At 41.5% G+C, this 22,191-nt stretch overlaps 2 protein-coding genes across 4 annotated transcripts in view; one reads left to right on the forward strand and one right to left on the reverse strand.

The window, feature by feature from the left end:
* The window catches only part of LOC139542055 (tyrosine-protein phosphatase non-receptor type 11-like), a 69,197-nt gene extending 58,912 nt beyond the window's left edge, over positions 1–10,285 (forward strand). For 2 of the 3 annotated variants that reach the window (XM_071347051.1, XM_071347053.1), the window contains exon 16: positions 6,626–10,285. The gene's annotated coding sequence lies outside the window, so the exon portion shown is untranslated. Of the gene's footprint in view, positions 1–6,622 lie in introns of all 3 variants that reach the window. The other variant, XM_071347052.1, reaches the window with a different exon arrangement.
* An 832-nt stretch (positions 10,286–11,117) lies between these two features.
* LOC139542057 (RING finger protein 223-like) lies at positions 11,118–20,672 on the reverse strand. Its single transcript, XM_071347054.1, has 2 exons — positions 20,335–20,672; positions 11,118–13,147 (listed from the first exon to the last, which is right to left on the reverse strand). Exon 2 carries the CDS (start codon positions 13,046–13,048, stop codon positions 12,320–12,322), a length of 729 nt encoding a protein of 242 aa, XP_071203155.1. The 5' UTR covers positions 13,049–13,147; positions 20,335–20,672; the 3' UTR covers positions 11,118–12,319.
* Positions 20,673–22,191: the final 1,519 nt, after the last annotated feature.

The following is a 22,191-nucleotide window of genomic DNA, read 5'->3' on the forward strand; positions in this document are numbered from 1 at the left end:
ATTAACTAGGCTATTGAATCACCAAGACTTATATACTTACAATTTATTATAAATTATTTATACAATCCTCCTCTCAGTAAGCAACAGTCTTCTCATGGCTTCATGAGACATAGGCTAGTCCACTCAATTGACTCCACACTGAAATACTAAATTATAAGAAACAATTAGCTAATTGCCAATGTCAGGCTGGGTCTGTAGCTTTATTTGGCATATCTCATAATAAAAAAGTACATTTATTTGGGAGAGTTAGCTGGCAACTTGTAAAGTGGCAAATTAAAGTAACCTAACTTTTTCTGTTTCGCTAGCTAAGTTAGCTCGATAGATAGCTAGCATACAAACATGTTCAAATCTTTATAACATTTTAACTTCATTTATCTAGCCAATAGTTATTCATATGACTTCATATATTTGAATTAAATAATCAACTTTGCGTAACTTAATACATAGAAAAAGAACATGCTATTTGCACGTTGGTTCACTACGTATACAGTGCTTTCAGAAATGATTCACACCTTGACTTATTCCACATTTTGTTGTGTTACAGCCTGAATTCAAAATAGATTCAATATATTTTTTCCTACACACACTATCCCATAATGACAAAATTAAAACATGTTTTGTGAAACGTTAGCAAATTTATTGAAAATGAAATACAGACATCTCATTTTACATAAGTATTCACACACCTTTGCTATGATGCTCCAACTTGAGCTCAGGTGCATCCAATTTCCTTTGATCATCCTTGAGATGTCACGACAACTTGATTGGAGGCCACCTGTGGCCAACTACATTTTTGGACATGATTTAGAAAGAAACACATATGCCCCACAGTTGACAGTATATGTCAGAGCAGAAACTATGCCATGAAGTCGAAGGAACTGTCTGTAGATCTCTGAGATGGAATATATCTGGGGAAGGGTATTAAATCATTTCCAGAGTGTTTAATGTTTCCAAGAGCACAGTATTCTCCGTCATTGGGAAGTGGAAGAGATATGGAACCATCCAGACTCTGCCTAGAGCTGGCTGTCCGACCAAAATGAGCAACCAGGCAAGAAGGACATTGGTCAGGGAGGTGACCAAGAACTCAATGACCACTCTTACAGAACTACAGAGTTCCTTGGCTGAGATGAGAGAACCTGCCAGAAGGACAACAGTCTTTACAGTACTTCACCAATCTGGGCTTTATGGGAGAGTGACCAGATGGAAGCTTCTCATGAGAAAAAGGCACTTGACAGCACGCCTGGGGCAAACCTTAGACTGGGGCAAAGATTTATATTCCAACAGGACAATGACCCCAAGCATACAGGAAAAACAACTCTGGAATGGCTTTATAACAAGAATGTGAAAGTCCTTGAGTGGCCCAGTCAAAGGCCAGACTTGAATTCAATTGAAATTCTGTGGAAAGACTTGAAGATTACTGTTCACTACTGTTCACCACCGCTCCCCATCTAAATTAACAGAGCTTGAGAAAATCCCCAAATCCGGATATGCAAAGCTGATACAGACATACCCAAGATGACTCAAAGCTGTAATCGTCGCCAAAGGTTCTTCTACAAAGTATTGACCGCATAGAGATAGACTATTGTATCACTGTGATAAGGACCATCTCCATGCTCATGATGAGAAAACATTGATACTCACTGTATATCAACGCATACGTCTGCATAGCTAGCCTAGCATAGGCTACTTCCTCCTTGTAAGGGTGAGGGATGAGGTGGTATGTGTTCACTGAGCGCACAGACTTTGCCCGAAAGGTGGCATTGGGAACAAACAACAAAGTTTTACAATAGGCTACTCCCAAGACTAATTCTACTTAGCTAGCTAGTTTGTAGCCAGCTATTGACTGACACCAGAAGATCAGCAACATGGTTGATCCTCACAATCAATGACATCCCCGCATCAGCCAAAGAATTGCAACCTGAGAATATTGAACGACACAGACGAGGTTCAAACACAGATATCAAGCAGTCGCAAAGAAAGTTTCTTGCAGAAACAGCAACAATAGTGAGTAACAAATAGTTACAGCAGCAATGGCAGCATGAGACACCAGTGCATGCGTGCACGTGACATCCATCATCGAGGAAGGATGTGTAGAACTGGCCAACTTAAATTGATCCCAAGTAAGTAGTGTGAGTCAAATTGGTGCTGTTGTGATCAGCTGTTGTCACCACACTCAGGTTTCCCTTCTGTACTGGGTTTTGATTTATACAACAGTGTTATTAAGCTTGTGGTGCATTGGTTAAATGTGCATGCATTTGTTCAGTGCATGATCAAATAATGCATGTGGGTGATTGGTTATAACTGTCTTAATTGATAGTCCTCATTGGTTGTGGGCCTGGGATATATCCTCTGCTACCCTAAGAGCGGGCGCAGATGGAGAGATGTTAGGTAAGCAGTTATGTCGTCTCATCTGTCAAGTGTTAATAAACCATCATAACCGAAATGCACTTCTGCATACTGTAATGTTCCTTTCAAGAGCTTCAAAATAACCTACTCCCTTTATCTGGTGATGCAACAAGAAACACCAAGGCAGGTTAAACTGTGTCATTGTGGCATATACGGGCTCCTCGGATACGCTTAAAAAATGAAGTATCTAATCTCAACAGAATTCAACCCTCAGTCCAGAGTAAACCTTTGCTTTTCTAGAAAACTAAAGAACTCTGTGTCTACAGACAAGCAGCTGTCCATGCTTGTTCTTCCAACACAAGACTGAAAGTTCAGTGTTTTCCAATTAATTTAACTCCATTTCTCAGTTTGCAGATTATGGCAATGCCTGTTTGGTTGTCTGATAAGATACAAGACAATTGAAATGGACATAAAACCAATACTTCTCTGTCAATGGGTTCCAGAAATATTCCAGATGAGGAAAGACATCACAAAAACACATGCATTTTGCAAATCAGTAAATCAAATCAAATTGTATTTGTCACATGCGCCGAATACAACAGGTGTAGGTAGACCTTACCATGAAATGCTTATTTACAAGCGCTTAACCAACAATGCAGTTTTAAGAAAATAGAGTTGAGGAAATATTTACTAAATAAACGGAAGTGAAAAATTTAATAACAATAACGAGGCTATATATAGGGAATACCAGTACCGAGTCAATGTGCGAGGGTAAGGTTAGTCGGGGTAATTTGTACATGTAGGTAGGGGTAAAGTGACGAAGCATAGTAGCAGCAGTGTAAAAACAAAGGGGGGTGGGGTCAATGCAAATAGTATGGGTGGCCATTTTGATTAATTGTTCATCAGTCTTATGGCTTAGAAGCTGTTAAGGAGCCTTTTGGACCTAGACTTGGCGTTTTCGGTACTGCTTGCAGTGCGGTAGCAGAGAGAACAGTCTATGACTTGGGTGACTGGAGTCTTTGACAATTTTGGGGGATTTCCTCGACACCGTCTAGTATATAGGTCCTGGATGGCAGGAAGCTTGGCCCCAGTGATGTACTGGGCCGTACGCACTACCCTCTGTAGTGCCTTACGGTCGGGATGCCGAGCGGTTGCCATACCAGGCAGTGATGCAACCGGTCAGGATGCTCTCGATGGTGCAGCTGTAGAACGTTTTGAGGATCTGGGGACCCATGCCAAATATTTTCAGTCTCCTGAGGGGGAAAAGGTTTTGTTGTGCCCTCTTCCCGACTGTCTTGGTGTTTGTCGGTGATGTGGACATCAAGGAACTTGAAGCTCTCAACCTGCTCCACTAGAGCCCCGTTGTGATTGGGGGCGTGTTTGGCCCTTCTTTTCCTGTAGTCCACGATCAGCTCCTTTGTCTTGCTGACATTGAGGGAGAGGTTGTTGTCCTGGCATCACACTGCCAGGTCTCTGACCTCCTCCCTATAGGCTGTCTTATTGTTGTCGGTGATCAGGTTGTGCTTGGCCACACAGTTATGGGTGAACAGGGAGTACAGGAGGGGCTAAGCACGCACCCCTGAGGGGCCCCGTGTTGAGTAGCTGTGTGGCAGATGTGTTGTTGCCTACCCTTACCACCTGGGGGCGGCCCGTCAGGAAGTCCAGGATCAAATTGCAGAGGGAGTGTTTAGTCCCAGGGTCCTTAGCTTAGTGATGAGCTTTGTGGGCATTATGGTGTTGAACGATGAGCTGTAGTCAATGGACAGCATTCTCACATAGGTGTTCCTTTTGTCCAGGTGTGAAAGGGCAGTGTGGAGTGCAATTGAGATTGCATCATCTGTGGATCTGTTGGGGAGGTATGCGAATTGGAGTGGGTCTAGGGTTTCTGGGAGGATGCTGTTGATGTGAGCCATGACAAGCCTTTCAAAGCACTTCATGGCTACTAACGTGTGCAGGGCGGTAGTCATTTAGGCAGGTTACCTTTGCTTCCTTGGGCACAGGGACTATGGTGGTCTGCTTGAAACATGTAGGTATGACAGACTCGGTCAAGGAGAGATTGAAAATGTCGGTGAAAACACTTGCCAGTTGGTCCGCGCATGCTCTGAGTACATGTCCTGGTAATCCGTCTGGCCCGCGGCCTTGTGAATGTTGACCTATTTAAAAGTCTTGCGCACATCGACTACGAAGAGCGTGATCACACAGTCGTCCAGAACAGCTGGTCCTGTCATGCATGGTTCAGTGTTGCTTGCCTCGAAGTGAGCATAAAAGGCATTTAGCTCGTCGTGGTAGGCTGGGCAGCTTGCGTCTGGGTTTCCCTTTTGAAGTCCGTAATAGTTTGCAAGCCTTGCCACATCCGACAAGCGTCAGAGCTGGTGTAGTAGGATTCAATCTTAGTTCTGTATTGACACTTTGCCTGTTTGATGGTTTGTCTGAAGGCATAGCGGGATTTCTTATGAGTGTCCGGATTAGTGTCCCGCTCCTTGAAAGCGGCAGCTCTAGCCTTTAGCCCGAGCTGACATGGTAACAATCTGTCGTTCTGCCCCTGAGCTAGGCAGTTAACCCACTGTTCCCCGGGCGCCGAAGACGTGGATGTCGATTAAGGCAGCCCTCCACACCTCTCTGATTCAGAAGGGGGTTAAATGTGGAAGGCACATTTCAGTTGAATGCATTCCCCTTTCCTTTTCTTTTAGCTTGGTGCGGATGTTGCCTGTAATCCATGGCTTCTGGTTGGGATATGTACAGTGGGGCAAAAAAGTATTTAGTCAGCCACCAATTGTGCAAGTTCTCCCACTTAAAAAGATGAGAGAGGCCTGTAATTTTCATCATAGGTACACTTCAACTATGACAGACAAAATGAGAAAAAAAATCCAGAAAATCACATTGTAGGATTTTTAATTAATTTATTTGCAAATTATGGTGGAAAATAAGTTTTAGAACTTGCACAATTGGTGGCTGACTAAATACTTTTTTGCCCCACTGTACGTACGGTCACTGTGGGGACAATGTCATCGATGCACTTATTTATGAAGCCAGTGACTGAGGTGGTATACTCCTTAATGCCATTGGATGAGTCGCGGAACATATTCGAGTCTGTGCTAGCAAAACAGTCCTGTAGCTTAGCATCCGCATCATCTGTCCACTTCCGTATTGAGTACTGGTACTTCCTGCTTTAGTTTTTGCATGTAAGCAGGAATCAGGAGGATATAATTATGGTTAATTTTGCCAAATGGAGGCCGGGGGAAAGCTTTGTACATGTCTCTGTGTGTGGAGTAAAAGTGGTCTAGAGTTTTTTTTTTTTTCTCTCTCTGTTTGCACATGACGGTAGAAATAAGGTGAAAACGGATTTATGTTTGTCTGCATTAAAGTTCCCGGCCACTAGGAGCGCCGCTTCTGGATGAGCATTTTCTTGTTTACGTATGGCCTTATACAGCTCGCTGAGTGCGGTTTTAGTGCCAAAATTGGTTTGTGGTGGTAAATAGACGGCTACGGAAAATATATAGATGTGTGGTGTTCAACTTATCATGAGGTACTCTACCTCAGGCGAGCAATACTTCGAGACTTCCTTAATATTAGACATCGCACACCAGCTCTTATTGACAAATAGACACACACCACCACCCCTCGTCTTACCAAACATTGCTGTTCTGTCCTGCCAATGCGCTGAAAACCCAGCCAACTGTATATTATCTATGTCGTCGTTTAGCCACGACTCCGTGAAACATAAGATATTACAGTTTTTAATATCCCATTGGTAGGATATTCTCGAACGGAGCTCATCCAGTTTATTCTCTAGTAATTGCACGTTGGCCAATCGAACGGATGGTTGAGGCGAGTTACCCACTTGCTGACGAATTCTCACAAGGCACCCGGATCTTTCCCCTTGCATCTCTGTCTTTTCTTAATGCGAATGAAGGGGGTTTGGGCCTGGTCCAAGAGCAACAGTGTATCCTTCGCGTCAGACTCAAAAATCGTCTTCCAGTTCGAGGTGAGTAGTCGCTGTTCTGATATCTTGAAGCTCTTTTTGGTCTTAAGAGACAGTAGCAGCAACATTATGTTCAAAATAAGTTACAAACAATGCGAATAAACACACAAAAGCACAATTTGGTTAGGAGCCCGTAAAACGGAAGCCGTCCCCTGCGACACCATTACTCTGAAGGAGTAGTGATTATAGGATTCATTTAGTTGTCGTGCTCACTACTGTGTTTTTATTGTGTGCGTTTCTATTAGAAGTGGTTCTGTGTAACACGGTGTGCCATTGTGTGTGCTTCCGTTTCAGCAGAGGTGCCGCTTCGCCAGCGCCTGATCCATGGGAGGCCTGTGGAGCTCTGGCCCCGGACCCCCTGGCGGTGGACCCTACCTGGGGTGAAGGTGGAGGTCCTGACCCCTCCTAGTCTCTCCCCTTCTGCTGCCCTGCTGGCTGTCTGGAGCATCCCCCCTCCACGGAGAGAGGGGTGTAGCGCAGGGTTCTTGTCCTTCTATCTTCACCCCCCACCTCTCTCTCTCTCTCTCTCTCTCTCTCTCTCTCTCTCTCTATGACCTCCACATGACTTCATGTCTCTTCTACAGGCTCTACCGTTTACTGACAGTGCCTTGTCTACAGACGTGTCTGTAACCCCCCTTCCTCCTCCCACAGTTGTTCCATCTCACCACCCAAACCCCCTATCCATCAACCATCCCACCAGCCCAACAAATGTCCTTTGCTTATTTCTGTTGACTCAAACTAAATCGACAAAAGAAACAAACCATTGTGTACTCTTGTGTGATATCAATGTTTAAGTGATGCTTTGCTCTGTCGTGTTCCATCGTGCGGTGGATGGGACAAGAAAGGATGAAGCTAAGCCATTTCTCACTCTCAGAATTCGCTCCTCTCTTTTTCTCTTTCTCTCTCTCTCTCTCTCGCTCTCTCTGCTGGCTCTCATCGACTTGAATCAAAGACTTTAGCAATGTTCTATTCTTGCTAGCAGCAGTCATTACTGCAGTGTTGAGCGATTTTACCACGTGAGGCACTGGCGCAGACAAGCTTACTCCTTACTCAACCCTCTCCCATACCTTCATTTTGAAAGTTGAGGAAAGTCAGGGTATTCGCAATGGCCCTTTGTCAGTGAGTTTTTTTTATTTTTTAAAAGTGGATATTTTCCATTTCTATACAGGGAAGTATTTCTTCAATATAGTTTGAGATGTACTTGTTTATCCCACCTGTCCCACCGATGGTCTCTTGGGCCAATAGAAGACATGCTCATCTACTTTAGTGATTCCACCATTACAGTTGCTGAGCGCCTATTCAGTCAATAATAACAAGCTCCTCTCCAGACTTACTCATGAAATGTTTCTATTTATTGAGTTTGAATCTGTGTCCTTTCAATTGATTCTTGTTTATTTTATTGTTATTATTGGTGTGATTTTGTAATGCACAGGATATGTTTATGTTTATTGGTGAAAATGAAAAAGCGGTCTGGTATTGCCTCCAAAGGAAGAAAGATCCAATTCCATTGTTATGAATTGACAAAAAAGCACAATTTTCTGCCCCGCACTTGCTCTGCAGATCCTGGTTGATATGCGGGGAAATTAACATAGTTTGAGGTCAACGTTGGCCTCAGAGAAAGTCTGCAAAGGTTTTCATCCTAATCGAATGGCATAACAAACAGGGTTAAACATCTGCCAAGCGAGAGATAGGAGAAGATGGGAGAGGATAGGAGAGAAGTCAGGATTCTAGCCTGGCTCACTGACATGGGCTGCCATCGCTGAAGTCTTTAGCCAAACATTACTGCGCCAGATGGCCTACAGCCCATGATTAAATCATAGATTTATCTCCAAAAAGCAATCTACAAGATGGCTATAATCCAGGCTTGACGATGGTGGGAGTAAAAACCTACGTCAGTGATGATGTCATAAGGAGGGAGGCGCCGCACAGCAAAGAGCTGTAATATATTTTTACATATACATGTACATAATGGGCAGTGGCTTCTTTCTGACAGACGGCATGCTAACTATTCTTAGCATTTTGCATAAAAATCTAATGTTGAAGATGTTCGCACTGGATTTAGCCAGCGGCACAATGATGTCATCCTTTTGAACAAGCCAGTTGTTTGGCTACATAGAGGTTGTGTTACCTGCTGTGTGAGTCGGGCTGTACTTGTACATGGTTCAGGCCTTTTTAACTAAGGCTTGGCAGCACATCTGAGGGCTGCACTTGCTACATCGTCCCTTGCTCGTCCTAACACCAATGCAGTAACTTTCAGTAATACTGAAAGTATGAATTGTCAGTATTTCCCTTTTAGCCGAAATGTCTGTATTTCAGAAAGCACAGCTAAATCAGTCCTAATAGGATACGTCATTCTCGATATTGTATTCATGCTACATTGAACTCCAAAAGTATTGGGACAGTGACACATTCTTTTTTGTTTTGGCTCTGTACACCAGCACTTTTTACCATGATCACGGATAGTCCTGAATGAATCGTGAATAATGATGAGTGAGAAAGTTAGACACACAAATATCATAATCCCCCCCAGAATGCTAACCTCCCCTGTTATTGTCATGGTGAGAGGTTAGCATGTTTGTGCGTCTGTAACTTAATGACTCGTCATTATTCACAATTCATTCAGGATTATCCAGAATCATTGTAGCATCCACATTAATGTAGAAGTTTTTAGAAACATTCTATTCTTATTTTCAATAAAAGTGACTCCAAAATGAAACTACATTATTTACCATTCATTTCTTTTGGTCACAAAATAATCTGAAACAGCCAAAACAAACAGCAAATGCATCCAACAAGCTTGTAGAGTCACAAGCTTGATGTAATCATTGCATGCTAGGAATACTTTTGACAATTTTAATACACATAAAAGTGAATTTGGCCCAATACTTTTGGTCCCCTAAAATGGGGAGGACTATGTACAAAAAGTGCTGTATTTTCTAAATGGTTCACCTGGTATGGATGAAGTACAGAGCCAAAACAATAAAAAATGTGTCACTGTCCCGATACTTTTGTAGCTCGCTGTATATTCTGAAATCACTGGTAGCTGTATGTATTTTGAAATGAAGTGGTATGCTATTCTGAAGTGATCACTGAACATTTTGTGCAATTATCTCTCTCCATCGTTCAACTGCCTGCTCAACTCCTAATCTTGCCCAATGAATGAAAAGTGCATTTTTTGTTTTCTGTTTTCTTAATTATGTTGCACTGATGATCATGATGTTGATGATTTTGTATTGTATTTCACTTTGCCTCTACGGGTCAAAACCTTTTGTTATGTGGTGGAAAAATTGAGGGGCGAATCCTAACTTCTACTTATGAGAAATGTTCACTTATTGATGTAAGTGGGACACTGAGTGAAAACTCGACTTAGGTGGAAATTAGCCCCGAACACAATACTTGAAATTCTGTTTGAAGCTTCTGAGTCCTTTAGCTGAGGGCTTGTGATCTGTGACTGTCAGGATGACCACTGGCTGTTTAAAAAGTACAGTATGATGATAGTCTGCTACACTTATACGCCGTCAGTGTTGTACGTTTTCTTTTCATTTCCTATTTTCTTTTGAAGCATTTTGTTTTCTATAAGATTATTATTTGTGTGTCTATTTGGTGTTATTACACCATTGATAATAACGTCATGATTATGAATTATAAGCTAAACAGGTGTTCTTGGAGGTATACAGTAATTATATCAGTTATTTTATATCTGCTCTTTAAATTTACTTGAATATGATGTCGACATAGTAAAAAAATAAATACTTGTTCCTTTGTTGGTTGCAATATGCCTGATTTGAGTAGTGGTATACTGACTGTTCCTGTGTTTGGATGAAGACATTTCCCCCCCCCCTCTTGCACTGACTCAAACGCCTTCTGTCCAGGCATATAGCGCTGATGCAATGAGATGGTCAGAAATAACAAAATATTTAAATATTTAATAGTTTAATAAAAAATGTATGAAGGAAATATGATCTCTGCTCATTCCTGTCTCTATGTAATGATAGTTTAGTGCCTTCTTGAATGCTGTAAAAAATGTGATTTGCTGATGTCCGTGGACAGTTGGCACAACATTTACTTTATAAGCAGGGAAATGTGAAGTGATTTTCTTCTGCAGGAAATGTGTTATTTCTTAGGTAAAAGCTAAATACCAAATAATGCAACTATTTTCTTATGTCATATTTAGTTAGCTATACTTAGTTATACTCCTCTTTTGTTTTTATGCTCTTGTGCGCTGTAATGTGACTTGACAATCAATGTCCATGCCTTTCATAAAACCATATATTTTCCTTTCAGGGGGAATAAATGCATTATTTTAGGAGGAAATCAACTAAAGCACTTATATCTTATAACGTAGCATATCTGTCTAACACACGGTAATACAAGTCTTTCTATAGCGTTTTATTGCATTCTAAAGTAGCTGTTTATCAGCCTCATATCAAAACTCACTACTGTAAAGACCACTCACTACTGTAAAGACCACTCACTACTGTAAAGACCACTCACTACTGTAAAGACCACTCACTACTGTAAAGACCACTCACTACTGTAAAGACCACTCACTACTGTAAAAAGAGAACCCCCAACTGGATAGGCCACTCCTTACTGTAGCAGGAAGGGTTCACTATTCCTTTGAAGCAGTTTACAACCTTGTTGTTAGTAATAATGGTTGTGTATTGGGAAAAGCATGACTGGTCGTATGGTGTGTGCCCAGATAAGATACTTACAGGAATTACTCTTCTTGAAAAAAACGTACAAAGAAACTTGGAAGTCAAACAATCCGCCATCATTGACACAATGGGAAAATCGAATTATTTATTTTTGAAATGTTGAAATGGCATGGGCGACCGAGGAAAAACTAATTGGTACAATTTAAGGCCAAGTGGCAAACAATAATGCAGGGATGGGGGAGTGAGCTTGCAGGTCTGGGCAGGGGAGATGTAGTCATTGTTTGTGTGTCTGTAAGTTGTTAGTATGTATATGTTTGTTTTTGGAATGTAAGAAAATAAGAGAAAATATATATAATACAAATAAAATTAAAAGATTCTAACAGGAAGTGGGAAACAGCAGTCCATGAATCATTAGTTCCTACCAAGGCCACCCATTCATGTCTATGTAATTTTGGTCAATCCTGATTAAGTAAGTGCTGTACAAAGCTGTTCATGAACAAAGCTATGCAATATTTTCCTAAACCTAGACCATGCCTGTGTTGTTTTTCATTTATTGTAGTATGGTAAACTAAATATATATCAAAATAGTACAATGAACAATAGTACATTTATATACACTTACAATTTCAGCATTGTGTTGTGGCATACAATTATTTTCAAATCAGATAAGACAGCTGAACTTTAACATTGTTCTTTAACTGAACATTTTGAGTGGAGGTTTCTAAGGTATTGAGTTTCAATGTCTGCTTTGACTTGGATACACAACAATAATGCCTTCAGTGTGTTGTGAAAGTAATGTCGGACGGATTTGGTTTGAAAAAAATGACCTAGCTGTCAAACTATACTGTTGTACTGTGGCCCACAAATCTGATACTGTAGATATGAATAGATTTCACCCAGATTGTGTCTGAATATTACAACATATTTAATCCACATATTATATTTTTAATACAAAATAACAATTTTATAAAGGAAAATCTCAAACAATATCAGTTAAATCAAAGTGCAAGGATTGGAATTCATGTATGAATTTCATTATGATTGTTATTTGTAACTTTCTTGTCAGAATAATGACGCTGAGCGCACCGTTATCAATTGTTATAGCAATTGGATGGAGTGTGCAGTCTCTCACCGTTTAGTTCTATATTCAGTCTTCTTTGATTCAAATCAAATGTTATTAGTCACAGGTGTAGACCTTACAGTGAAATGCTTCCTTACGAGCCCCTAACTGACAGTCGTGGGCATTAACCACATGGCCTTGTGCCTTTCAATAAGCACTCTGGGGATCTGTGGACTTGTGAACCAGGTATCTGGCCTACTACATACATGTATTTTAATTAAAGGCTCCCTTTGTGAGACTGTGTATCCTGGTGAATGGGGTAGCGGTGGTGGTGGTGGTGGTGACGCCGTGTACTGATCCCACGGAACGCGGCATGCAGCGCATATTGCCCGTGGTGACAATGCACTGCAGGGGCCACAGCACGATGACCACCAGCAGCACCATCAACATGATGAAGAGCAGCAGCCGCTTCCAGTTGTTCAAATGCTCCAGGAAGCCGATGTGCTGGGGCCATGTCTGAGCAAGGACCTCGCCTGCCTTGCTGGCCCCGATGTCGATGGAGATGCAGGAGGCCGAGGTGGAGCTAGATGATCCGGGGTTGGCCTCCAGTGGCCGCTTGTAGCACAGCTTCTCCCCATCAAGCCACACAGGTTCCTCGTGCTGCTGGTGGCTGGGCAGTTTACACAGTACCTCTTGGCTGGTGGCCAGGGCAGGCGGACCCTCCTTGGTTAGGAGGGTAGGGTGGCGGCAGAATGGACAAGGGATCTTGCTGCTGCCTCCTCCTTCCTGCTCCCCTAGCGAAATGGCCATGAGGCGCGACAGGCACTCCAGGCAGAAGGTGTGGGAACAGTCCAGCAGCTTGGGCGTCTTGAAGATATTGTCGTAGGTGTTGTAGCAGATAGAGCACTCGGGTTGGCTACCAAAAGCAACCATTTTGTCCAGGTCCACATTCTCTTCCAGGGGCCTCACCTTGGTGTGCCACACCTGAAGGATCTGCGCCATCTTTAAGGGGTGTTCTGTATCCTTTTCTCCCTTTCTTTGGTCTTGATTGGCACACCCTCTTTTTCCCCCTATCTCTTCTTTGTTTTTGGTGTGGATTATCTGAGAATGAATGAAAATCCAGATTATTTATATTTTAATGACATGTTCAGATAGTTTCTAGTAAAATAACAGAGCTTGACACCATGTAACATCTATTTTTAGCATCAAGCAGTGTGTACATAATCCCAAATGGTTAACAGGATTTCATTCAAGAGAATATTATAAAGTAGGTCATAAAAGTTTACGTCCTCATGCAGGCGGAGTTGCAATACCATTATGTTATTCCCTTCAGAATATGATTACATTCTGACCTAATTTAAGATGATTACACTCACAGTAGTCACAAATAATTCAGCAGTTGGTGGAATTGAATCATAAAGTAAGGTGTATAAATGTCATGTATTTTTACATATTTACATACAGTTGAAGTCGGAAGTTTACATACACCTTAGCCAAATACATTTAAACTCAGGTTTTCACAATTCCTGACATTTAATCCTAGTAAAAATTCACTGTCTTAGGTCAGTTAGGATCACCACTTTATTTTAAGAATGTGAAGTGTCAGAATAATAGTAGAGAGAATGATTTATTTCAGCTTTTATTTATTTCATCACAGTTTACATACACTCAATTAGTATTGCCTTTAAATTGTTTAACTTGGGTCAAACGTTTCGGGTAGCTTTCCACAACCTTCCCACAATAAGTTGGGTGAATTTTGTCCCATTCCTCCTGACAGAGCTGGTGTAACTGAGTCAGGTTTGTAGGCCTCCTTGCTCCCACACGCTTTTTCAGTTCTGCCCTCAAATTTTCTATGGGATTGAGGTCAGGGCTTTGTGATGGCCTCCAATACCTTGACTTTGTTGTCCTTAAGCCATTTTGCCACAACTTTGGAAGTATGCTTGGGGTCATTGTCCATTTGGAAGATCCATTTGCGACCAAGCTTTAACTTCTTGACTTATGTCTTGACTTATATATCCACATAATTGTCCATCCTCATGATGCCATCTATTTTGTGAAGTGCACCAGTCCCTCCTGCAGCAAAGCACCCCCACAACATGATGCTGCCACCCCCGTGCTTCACAGTTGGGATGGTGTTCTTCGGTTTGCAAGCCTCATCCTTTTTCCTCCAAACATATCAATGGTCAAAATGGCCAAACAGTTCTATTTTTGTTTCATCAGACCAGAGGACATTTCTCCAAAAAGTACGATCTTTGTCCCCATGTGCAGTTGCAAACCATAGTCTAGCTTTTTTATGGCGGTTTTGGAGCAGTGGCTTCTTCCTTGCTGAGCGGCCTTTCAAGTTATGTCAATATAGGATTCGTTTTACCATGGATATAGATACTTTTGTACCTGTTTCCTCCAGCATCTTCACAAGGCCCTTTGCTGTTGTTCTGGGATTGATTTGCACTTTTTGCACCAAAGTACATTCATCTCCAGGAGACAGCACGCGTCTCCTTCCTGCGTACTTTTGTTTGTACAGATGAATGTGGTATCTTGAGGAGTTTGGAAATTGCTTGCAAGTATGATACAGACTTGTGGAGGTCTACATTTTTTTTTCAGGGGTCATGGCTGATTTCTTTTGATTTTCCCATGATGTCAAGCAAAGAGGCACTGAGTTTGAAGGTAGGCCTTGAAAAACATCCACAGGTACACCTCCAATTGACTCAAATGATGTCAATTAGCCTATCAGAAGCTTCTAAAGCCATGACATAATTTTCTGGAATTTTCCAAGCTGTTTAAAGGCACAGTCAACTTAGTGTTTGTAAACTTCTGACCCACTGGAATTGTGATACAGTGAATTGTAAGTGAAATAATCTGTCTATAAACAATTGTTGGAAAAATTACTTGTGTCATGCACAAAGTAGATGTCCTTACCAATTTGCCAAAACTATAATTTGTTAACAAGAAATTTGTGGAGTGGTTGAAAAACGAGTTTTAATGACTCCAACCTAAGTGTATGTGAACTTCCGACTTCAACTGTATATCGGTCCCAAGCCAAATCATCCTATCAAAAACATTCTGACATCAAAATGTACATTCATGAGTTTAATTCAATACTGTGACAACAAAAATTTGGTCAACCAAACAAAAACCTGATCTAAAAACAGCATTTATAAGAATTATGTAAATACAGAAAATGTTTGCTCTGTGGGATATGAATATTCAAATAGTATGTGACAACTGTGTTCAATTTGGAGTTTGTGACAGCAACTATATGAGTCTATTACGGTATAATAGACACTATTTCCTGGGCAGAAATGTATGAAATTGACTCTTGTATCCACAAAACCTCACCCATTGTCTTATACCCATGTCTGTAATCTGTCTGTAAGTGTTTTAAGTCTGTTTAGTAGCTATAAAAAGCTCAGGAAAACATCAGGAATTAAAGCTTCAAGCAGCATTGCCGGGGTTACGCTGTGTGCCCGCTGTGCCATCATCAGGACAAATTGGACACATTGCCCTTGGACGAGTTACTTCTGTACTATTTACCATGCTTGCCAAATATCAGAACTCAAATTCAAACTGATCATGCAATATTATTTGCTTTTGATGCATTTTGGACCATTTTCAATAATGTTGACTACTTTAAACGTCTTCTTTTCCAGAACCACTGGACCGATCAGGACAAAATTCTCCAAAACTCCAGCTGAAACAATATGAGCCAATGAGCTTGCATGAATGGTTTTTCCTATCCAACAGTGCCACAATGTGGCCAAACTCAACCATATTTTACAGGTTAGCTAGACTCATATCCTTGAGTATATGTGCCAAATTTGAGTCAAACAGATCAAGATATTTGCCCGTTATGTGCTTGCATATGTTGAGTCTTCACAGTGTTTGGAACATGCACCAAGATTTGTTACATTACGATTATCCGTGACTGATTTATATGCATTTATGTGCAGACCATGCCCACGTGAATGTTCATTGGTCAGTTTGACATAACATACTAAGTTGTTTGACGCACTAGCCTGGATTATAGTGCGTTTGCAGTCCTTTGTCCATCGATGCCATATATCAAGTTTTGCCAAGATCAGTCATTCGGTTTCAGAGGTGTAGCGTGTTTTTCACCAAATCCATGATGGCTTCTTGAGGCAAATATTTCCCTTGTGAGCAGAGGGACCTGTGGAATAAATTACATGACACTAGGTCACACGGGTGCAATGGCTGACCTTTCAAAGTTAGCATTTTCAACTGCTTGTTATAGTGCCACCATGTGGCCAATTGGCATGGTATCGAACTTGGGTCTTTACCATGTTGCTAAGTTGCACAGTCCTGGGCCTTTTCATCTCACAAGAGTTAGCATTTTTTTCACCAAAACAGGAACATAATAATAATGAACTGGAACATATACAATAGGCTTTCACCAGCTTTTCTGCTGAACCCCCTAATTATCACAATGCAATACTTCTTTAAGATCTTCTATGGAGAAAACCCCTTCCATTCTAATGAGTCCTGTGCGGATGTGACCATCGAGCAAAACGGACAACCCAAGCGTGTTCGTGAGTGTCTAAGCTTTCCATGATGGGGTCATTGTCTGTAGCTCAAACCGTTTGGACTTTGGAGATGTTTCCGTGAGAACAACCTATTTTGGCATGTTGTCTCACAAACTGTGCTTTAGCACAGCAGAGGCGTGTGGCTGCTATGGGCGTGTCCAGGGCAACAGAAAGTCCGTAGCTGAAACACGGACTCGGGAGGTGTTCAGAACCACTCCCATTTCAGCTCTTTCATATTGGGGCGCTGTATTGAAGCCACCGTGCAGCCATCTTGGTACTCATCTATTGTAAGAAAAGATTTTTGGAAACATCTACATTGATAAATGTATTCTATTACAGACACTTTAATGCATACTTTTAACTAATATTACGTGAGCTAAACATTACAAAAATATATTTAAAAAAAATCTATATTTAGAAAATAGTAAAAATAAAGAAAAATCCTTGAATGAGTCGGTGTGTCCAGACTTTTGACTGGTACTGCACATCATTGCTTACTACCAACTAAACCCACTGTGAAGTCATTAGGCAACCTCTTGCATCCCCTGGGCAATGTTCATCAGGGAAATGTTGTGAAACGTTGTCGATAGAAATGTTATGAATAGAGCTGACACAATTGGTCATTCTACCTGTCAGAGGCATTTTTGTTCTACATCAAATATATCATTTATTTCACTTTTATTTAACCAGGAAAGACCCTTGAGTTAAGAAACCTCTTTTACGAGGGCGATCAGGAAACCTATATGATCTATATCTGAGCATTTCACAAACGCTGTGCACCGGCTGAATGAGGCCCAGCTGTTGAAATCATCTTTCTAGTGAGTGGGGAACAGTTATGTGGGACTCTCATCAGGCAGTACTAGGGATGGACACAGAGCTCTTTGTTATTCCCGGTTTTCGCAGACGTCAGGATGAGCACCCTTCACAGGGACCTCCCTCTGGCCAGAGCCTCAAAGTCACCCAGCCAACCATCAGTCTGATCAACAGACAGATAGTGTTATAGCACCACCACTATTGTACCACAACCATTAGCCATTAGCCATCCAGTATTGTATACCCTGAGTCAATCCAGTCCTTAACGATTACAAGCATACCCATGACGTGATGCAGCCACCACTATGCTTTTAATATGGAGAGTGGTACTCAGTAATGTGTTGTATTGGATTTGCCCCAAACATAACATTGTATTCAGGACAAAAAGTTAATAACTTTGCCACATTTCTTACAGTATTACTTTAGTGCCTTGTTGCAAACAGGATCCATGTTTTGGAATATTTTTATTCTGTACAATCTTCCTTCTTTTCACTCTGTCAATTAGGTTAGTATTGTGGAGTAACTACAATGTTGTTGATCCATCCTCAATTTTCTCCTATCACAGCCATTAAAATGTTTTAAAGTCACCATCAGCCTCATTGTGAAATCCCTGAGCAGTTTCCTTCCTCTTTGGCAACTGAGTTAAGAAAGACACCTGTATCTTTGTGGGTATATTGATACACCATCCAAAGTGTAATTAATAACTTCACCATGCTCAAAGGGCTATTCAACTATTTCATCTTGCCATAACAAAGGTGTTAATAACGTATTGACTCAAGACATTTCACCTTTTCATTTTTTATTACTTTGTAAAATTTCTAAAAACATATTTCCACTTTGACATTATGGGATATTGTGTGTGACAAAATATCTCAATATAATACATTTTAAATCATGGCTGTAACACCACAAAATGTGGAAAAAGTCAAGGGGTGTGAATACTTTCTGAAGGCACTGTAACTACATATGCCACTTCCTGACAAATGACAAACTTTCTGGTATTGGTTTGGGTGTGATTGACACCTGTGTTCCTCTAATGCAGGATAGGTAGGTAGCTAGTAGGTACAGGACAGGTGATACAGTAGCTGTGTTGAGGAGGTTGGGGGGGGGGGGGGGTTGAGTTGCATGTGTTCCTCCTCGCCACACAGCAGCCCTACCCCTCTCTGTCCGGGCCCAGCTCTGCCAGCTCTGCCAGCCGGCTGGTACAATGTGTCTGCTTGTTCTTCCTGTCCTCTCATTGCTCCATCTACCTGTTGGCATTCCTGCAGAGCCAGCCTCTGCCCAGGCCTCCTGTCTCTCTCTCTATCTACAGTATCTCCCTCTCTCTCTCTCTCTCTCTCTCACACACACCACCATTTCAGACACAGAAACAATTGGAGGCCCCCAAAAGAAGTCTTGATGGATCCCCTAAATTCCTACGCAAACTACAATGCAACTGCTCTGATGTTGGAAACAATGTAAAACAATCAACTAAGTAGAACAAGTGAGAATATCTGCAGCTTATCTGTGGCCTATGTGTTTAATTCCAACCTTTGTTAAACTTGTTATACCACTGTTAACCTCCCACGATCCCAATCCACTGTTTGCACTTCAGGTAGAAGTTACCCCCAAAGCACAGATCTAAGATCAGCTTACCATCCCAAACTCCTAGCTGGAACAATCAGGTTTATTTAACAGTCAACAAACCACAACACCGACCACATATCAGTGCTTATGGGCACATTTTAGTGTGTGGGACCACTGACAGTTAGTCATTAATATAATCTTTGTCAGGCAAGTCGGACCTGATTATCTACCACAGGACCATGAGGAATGAGAGCCTTTGTTTTGCCTTGCAGACTGGTGCTCCCTGAAGTTTCAACCCTTCCTCCCTGCCTGCCCTGTCTCTATCTATACGACCCGCTTTGGCTATCAGCGGCACGTTTTCACCCTATCGACATTTTAGCCGAGTGACCCGGTTTTGTGACTGCCTCCAAATCTATCCATGCTGCCTGAGCTGAGATATTTTGTGTTGTTAAGTGTTGTGTTTTTCAGATTCTCAGAGTGGAATCTTAGCTTGTTTAAAGTCGTTGGTAACATTTGATGTCTTTCATGAATAAATCTTTATACATGTGTATCAATGTTTACAATTAATTAAATACGTATTTATTAACAGTTTATAAATAGTTCATCAATGCTTATTCATGATAGCTATTTTAAAGTGTTACCAAGTCTTCCTTTTTGAATGGTAAGCTAAGCTAAGTGCAGTAGGCTGCAGTGCCTACGATTCTACGAAGCAAAGCAGGTAGAGTTATGTGTTGACTTTTTAGGGCAGCAGCTGTTGTTTTCAACTGACTAGCGTGGCCAGAGGTGGACTGGGACCAGAAATCGTCTCTGGAATTTCTAACACAACAGACCATTTTTTTCCCTTTGTGGCCCCCACAACAGCCAATCGTTTTCCCTTGAGGCCCCCACACCAGCCCATTTTATTCCTTGAGACCTCCATTATTAGCCAGATAATAATCATTTAGCTAAAAAAAAATTTTACATGTCCACTTCGGCTAAAAATGGTCCAGCCCATCTGGCACCAAATGCTCGAAATGCCAGATGACTTGTCCACCCCTGAGCGTGGCCTTTGTGTTCTTCAGCTGTGTGTATTTTGAGGTCAGCTGGTGCATAGACAGTTCAACTGCCTTTCTCTTCCATTGCTGCTCTACCTGTTCTCCGATTCTAAAGTAAACGTAACTTGATCCTCGGAAACGTGAGGTGTGCAACAGCATACAGTTCTCCTCAGAAAACCTGCTCTGATATGAAGTTAATTGATCCACATGTGAAAACATCATCTAAAACAACATGTTTTATCCTGTATCAGCTGGGACAATCTCATATGTTTGCACTCTATACATATAAGCTTAGGTCAGCAAAAGTTTTAAAGTTCCTGCTGAAGTTTCCTCTTACCTGTATAGTGATACTATTGTCAGATGACCCTCTTTCTCTTTCTAGTGTATTACAGGTATTTCCTGATCGATTCTTCCTTCTGTAGACAAAAACACATCTTCAGGCCAAGTTGGACGACTGGGGGGGTCCCACGGAGGAGGTGTGAATTGTGGGGGTCACTCTGCAGCTACAGTATTCCCTGGTCATTGGAAGCTAAACGAATGGAAGTCAAGCAAGCTGCAGGTGTGCTCTAACAAAGCCTTCACAGTGGCATGAGGTGTTTGCATTTGCCCAGGGGTCCTTCTCTCTCTGTCCGTTGGTCGTCTCTCACCTGCTCTACTCTGCCCGACTCCCTTTTCAGCTCTCTATGCAAATGACACTGCAGGCAGGGGAACAAAAAGGTGGCCTTGAGGGAGTGTCTGAAGGGGTAGGACAAGGGGGGGAGGGGGAGGGGAGAGGGATAGGCTAAGGAGACTCCAACACATTCTTGCCTCTCTACCTTACACTCCCTTTCCTTACTCCCCATCTCCTTCCCTCTCTCTCTCTCTCCTCTCTTTCTCTCTCCTGCTCTTTCTGTCTCTCTTATATCCCACCAACACACTCATGCAAAAACACACTGAGACAATCAAATCAAATGTTGTTACTGCTCTTACCCTATGACAGGTAAGGTTGGGAGTGTTCAGATAGGGTGTTACCACCCAGCCTATCTAACTGTTCTCAGGGCCTTCCCATCTACTGTGTGTGATCACACGTATAAAATAGTATACGATTCACAGCGCATCAGACCACATGAATGGGTTTGTACTGTCATAACACATCTCTTAGAGACGGCATTTGTCACTGACAATGCATTGACAAGCTCATTGCAGTCCCTTCTGCTTTAGACACTCATTTGTGGTTACACGTGAAAGTTTACCTGGGTCCCTTTAGGGTTGCAAGATTCCGGTAACTTTCCAAAAAATTCCCAGGTTTCCAGAAATCCCAGTTGGAAGAATCCTGGAAACTGGAGGGAGTAAGCAGAAAATCCAGAACCCTCCAACCAGTATTTCTGGAAAATCGCTGCATTTTTGAAAAGTTACCGGAATGTTGCAATCCTAGGCGCCCTACTATTAACAACCTCGCATTGAGAACAGTCACATAAAACACAGAATAATACACTATTTAGACAGTGAAACGAAAATGTTTCATTTGGCTCTATACTCCAACATTTTGAGTTCGAGATCAAATGTGTTATATGAGGCGACAGTACAGAATGTCACCTTTTATTTGAGGGTAGTTTCATGAATATATTTTTATCATTTAGAAATGAAAGCACTTTATGTATCGAGTCACCCCATTTGAAGGTGTCATAAATATTTGGACAAATTCAATTATAGTATTTGGTCCCATATTCCTAGCACACAATGACTACATCAAACTTTTGACTACAAACCTGTTGGATGCATTTGCAGAATGTTTTGGTTGTGTTTCGGATTATGTTGTGTCCAATACAAATGAATGGTAAATAATGCATTGTCACTTTTATTGTAAATAAGAATATAATATCATAAATGAATTGTGAATAATGATGAGTGAGAAAGTTACAGAGGAACAAAGTTCTTACCCCTAAAACATACTAACCTCTCACCATTACCAATAACAAGGGAGGTTCGATTTTTTGGGTGGTATTATATGTGTGCCTCTGTAACTTTCTTACTCATCATTATTCACGATTCATTCATGATTACCCATAATGATGGTAGCATCCACATGAATGTAGAAGTGTTCAGAAACATATTCTATTCTTATTTACAATAAAAGTGACTTCAAAATGAGACAATTCATTATTTACCATTCATTTCTATTCAACACGACATAATCCAAAACACTGATTTATTT

The sequence above is a fragment of the Salvelinus alpinus genome, chromosome 17, assembly GCF_045679555.1.
Source record: "Salvelinus alpinus chromosome 17, SLU_Salpinus.1, whole genome shotgun sequence".
NCBI classification, from domain to species: domain Eukaryota; kingdom Metazoa; phylum Chordata; class Actinopteri; order Salmoniformes; family Salmonidae; genus Salvelinus; species Salvelinus alpinus.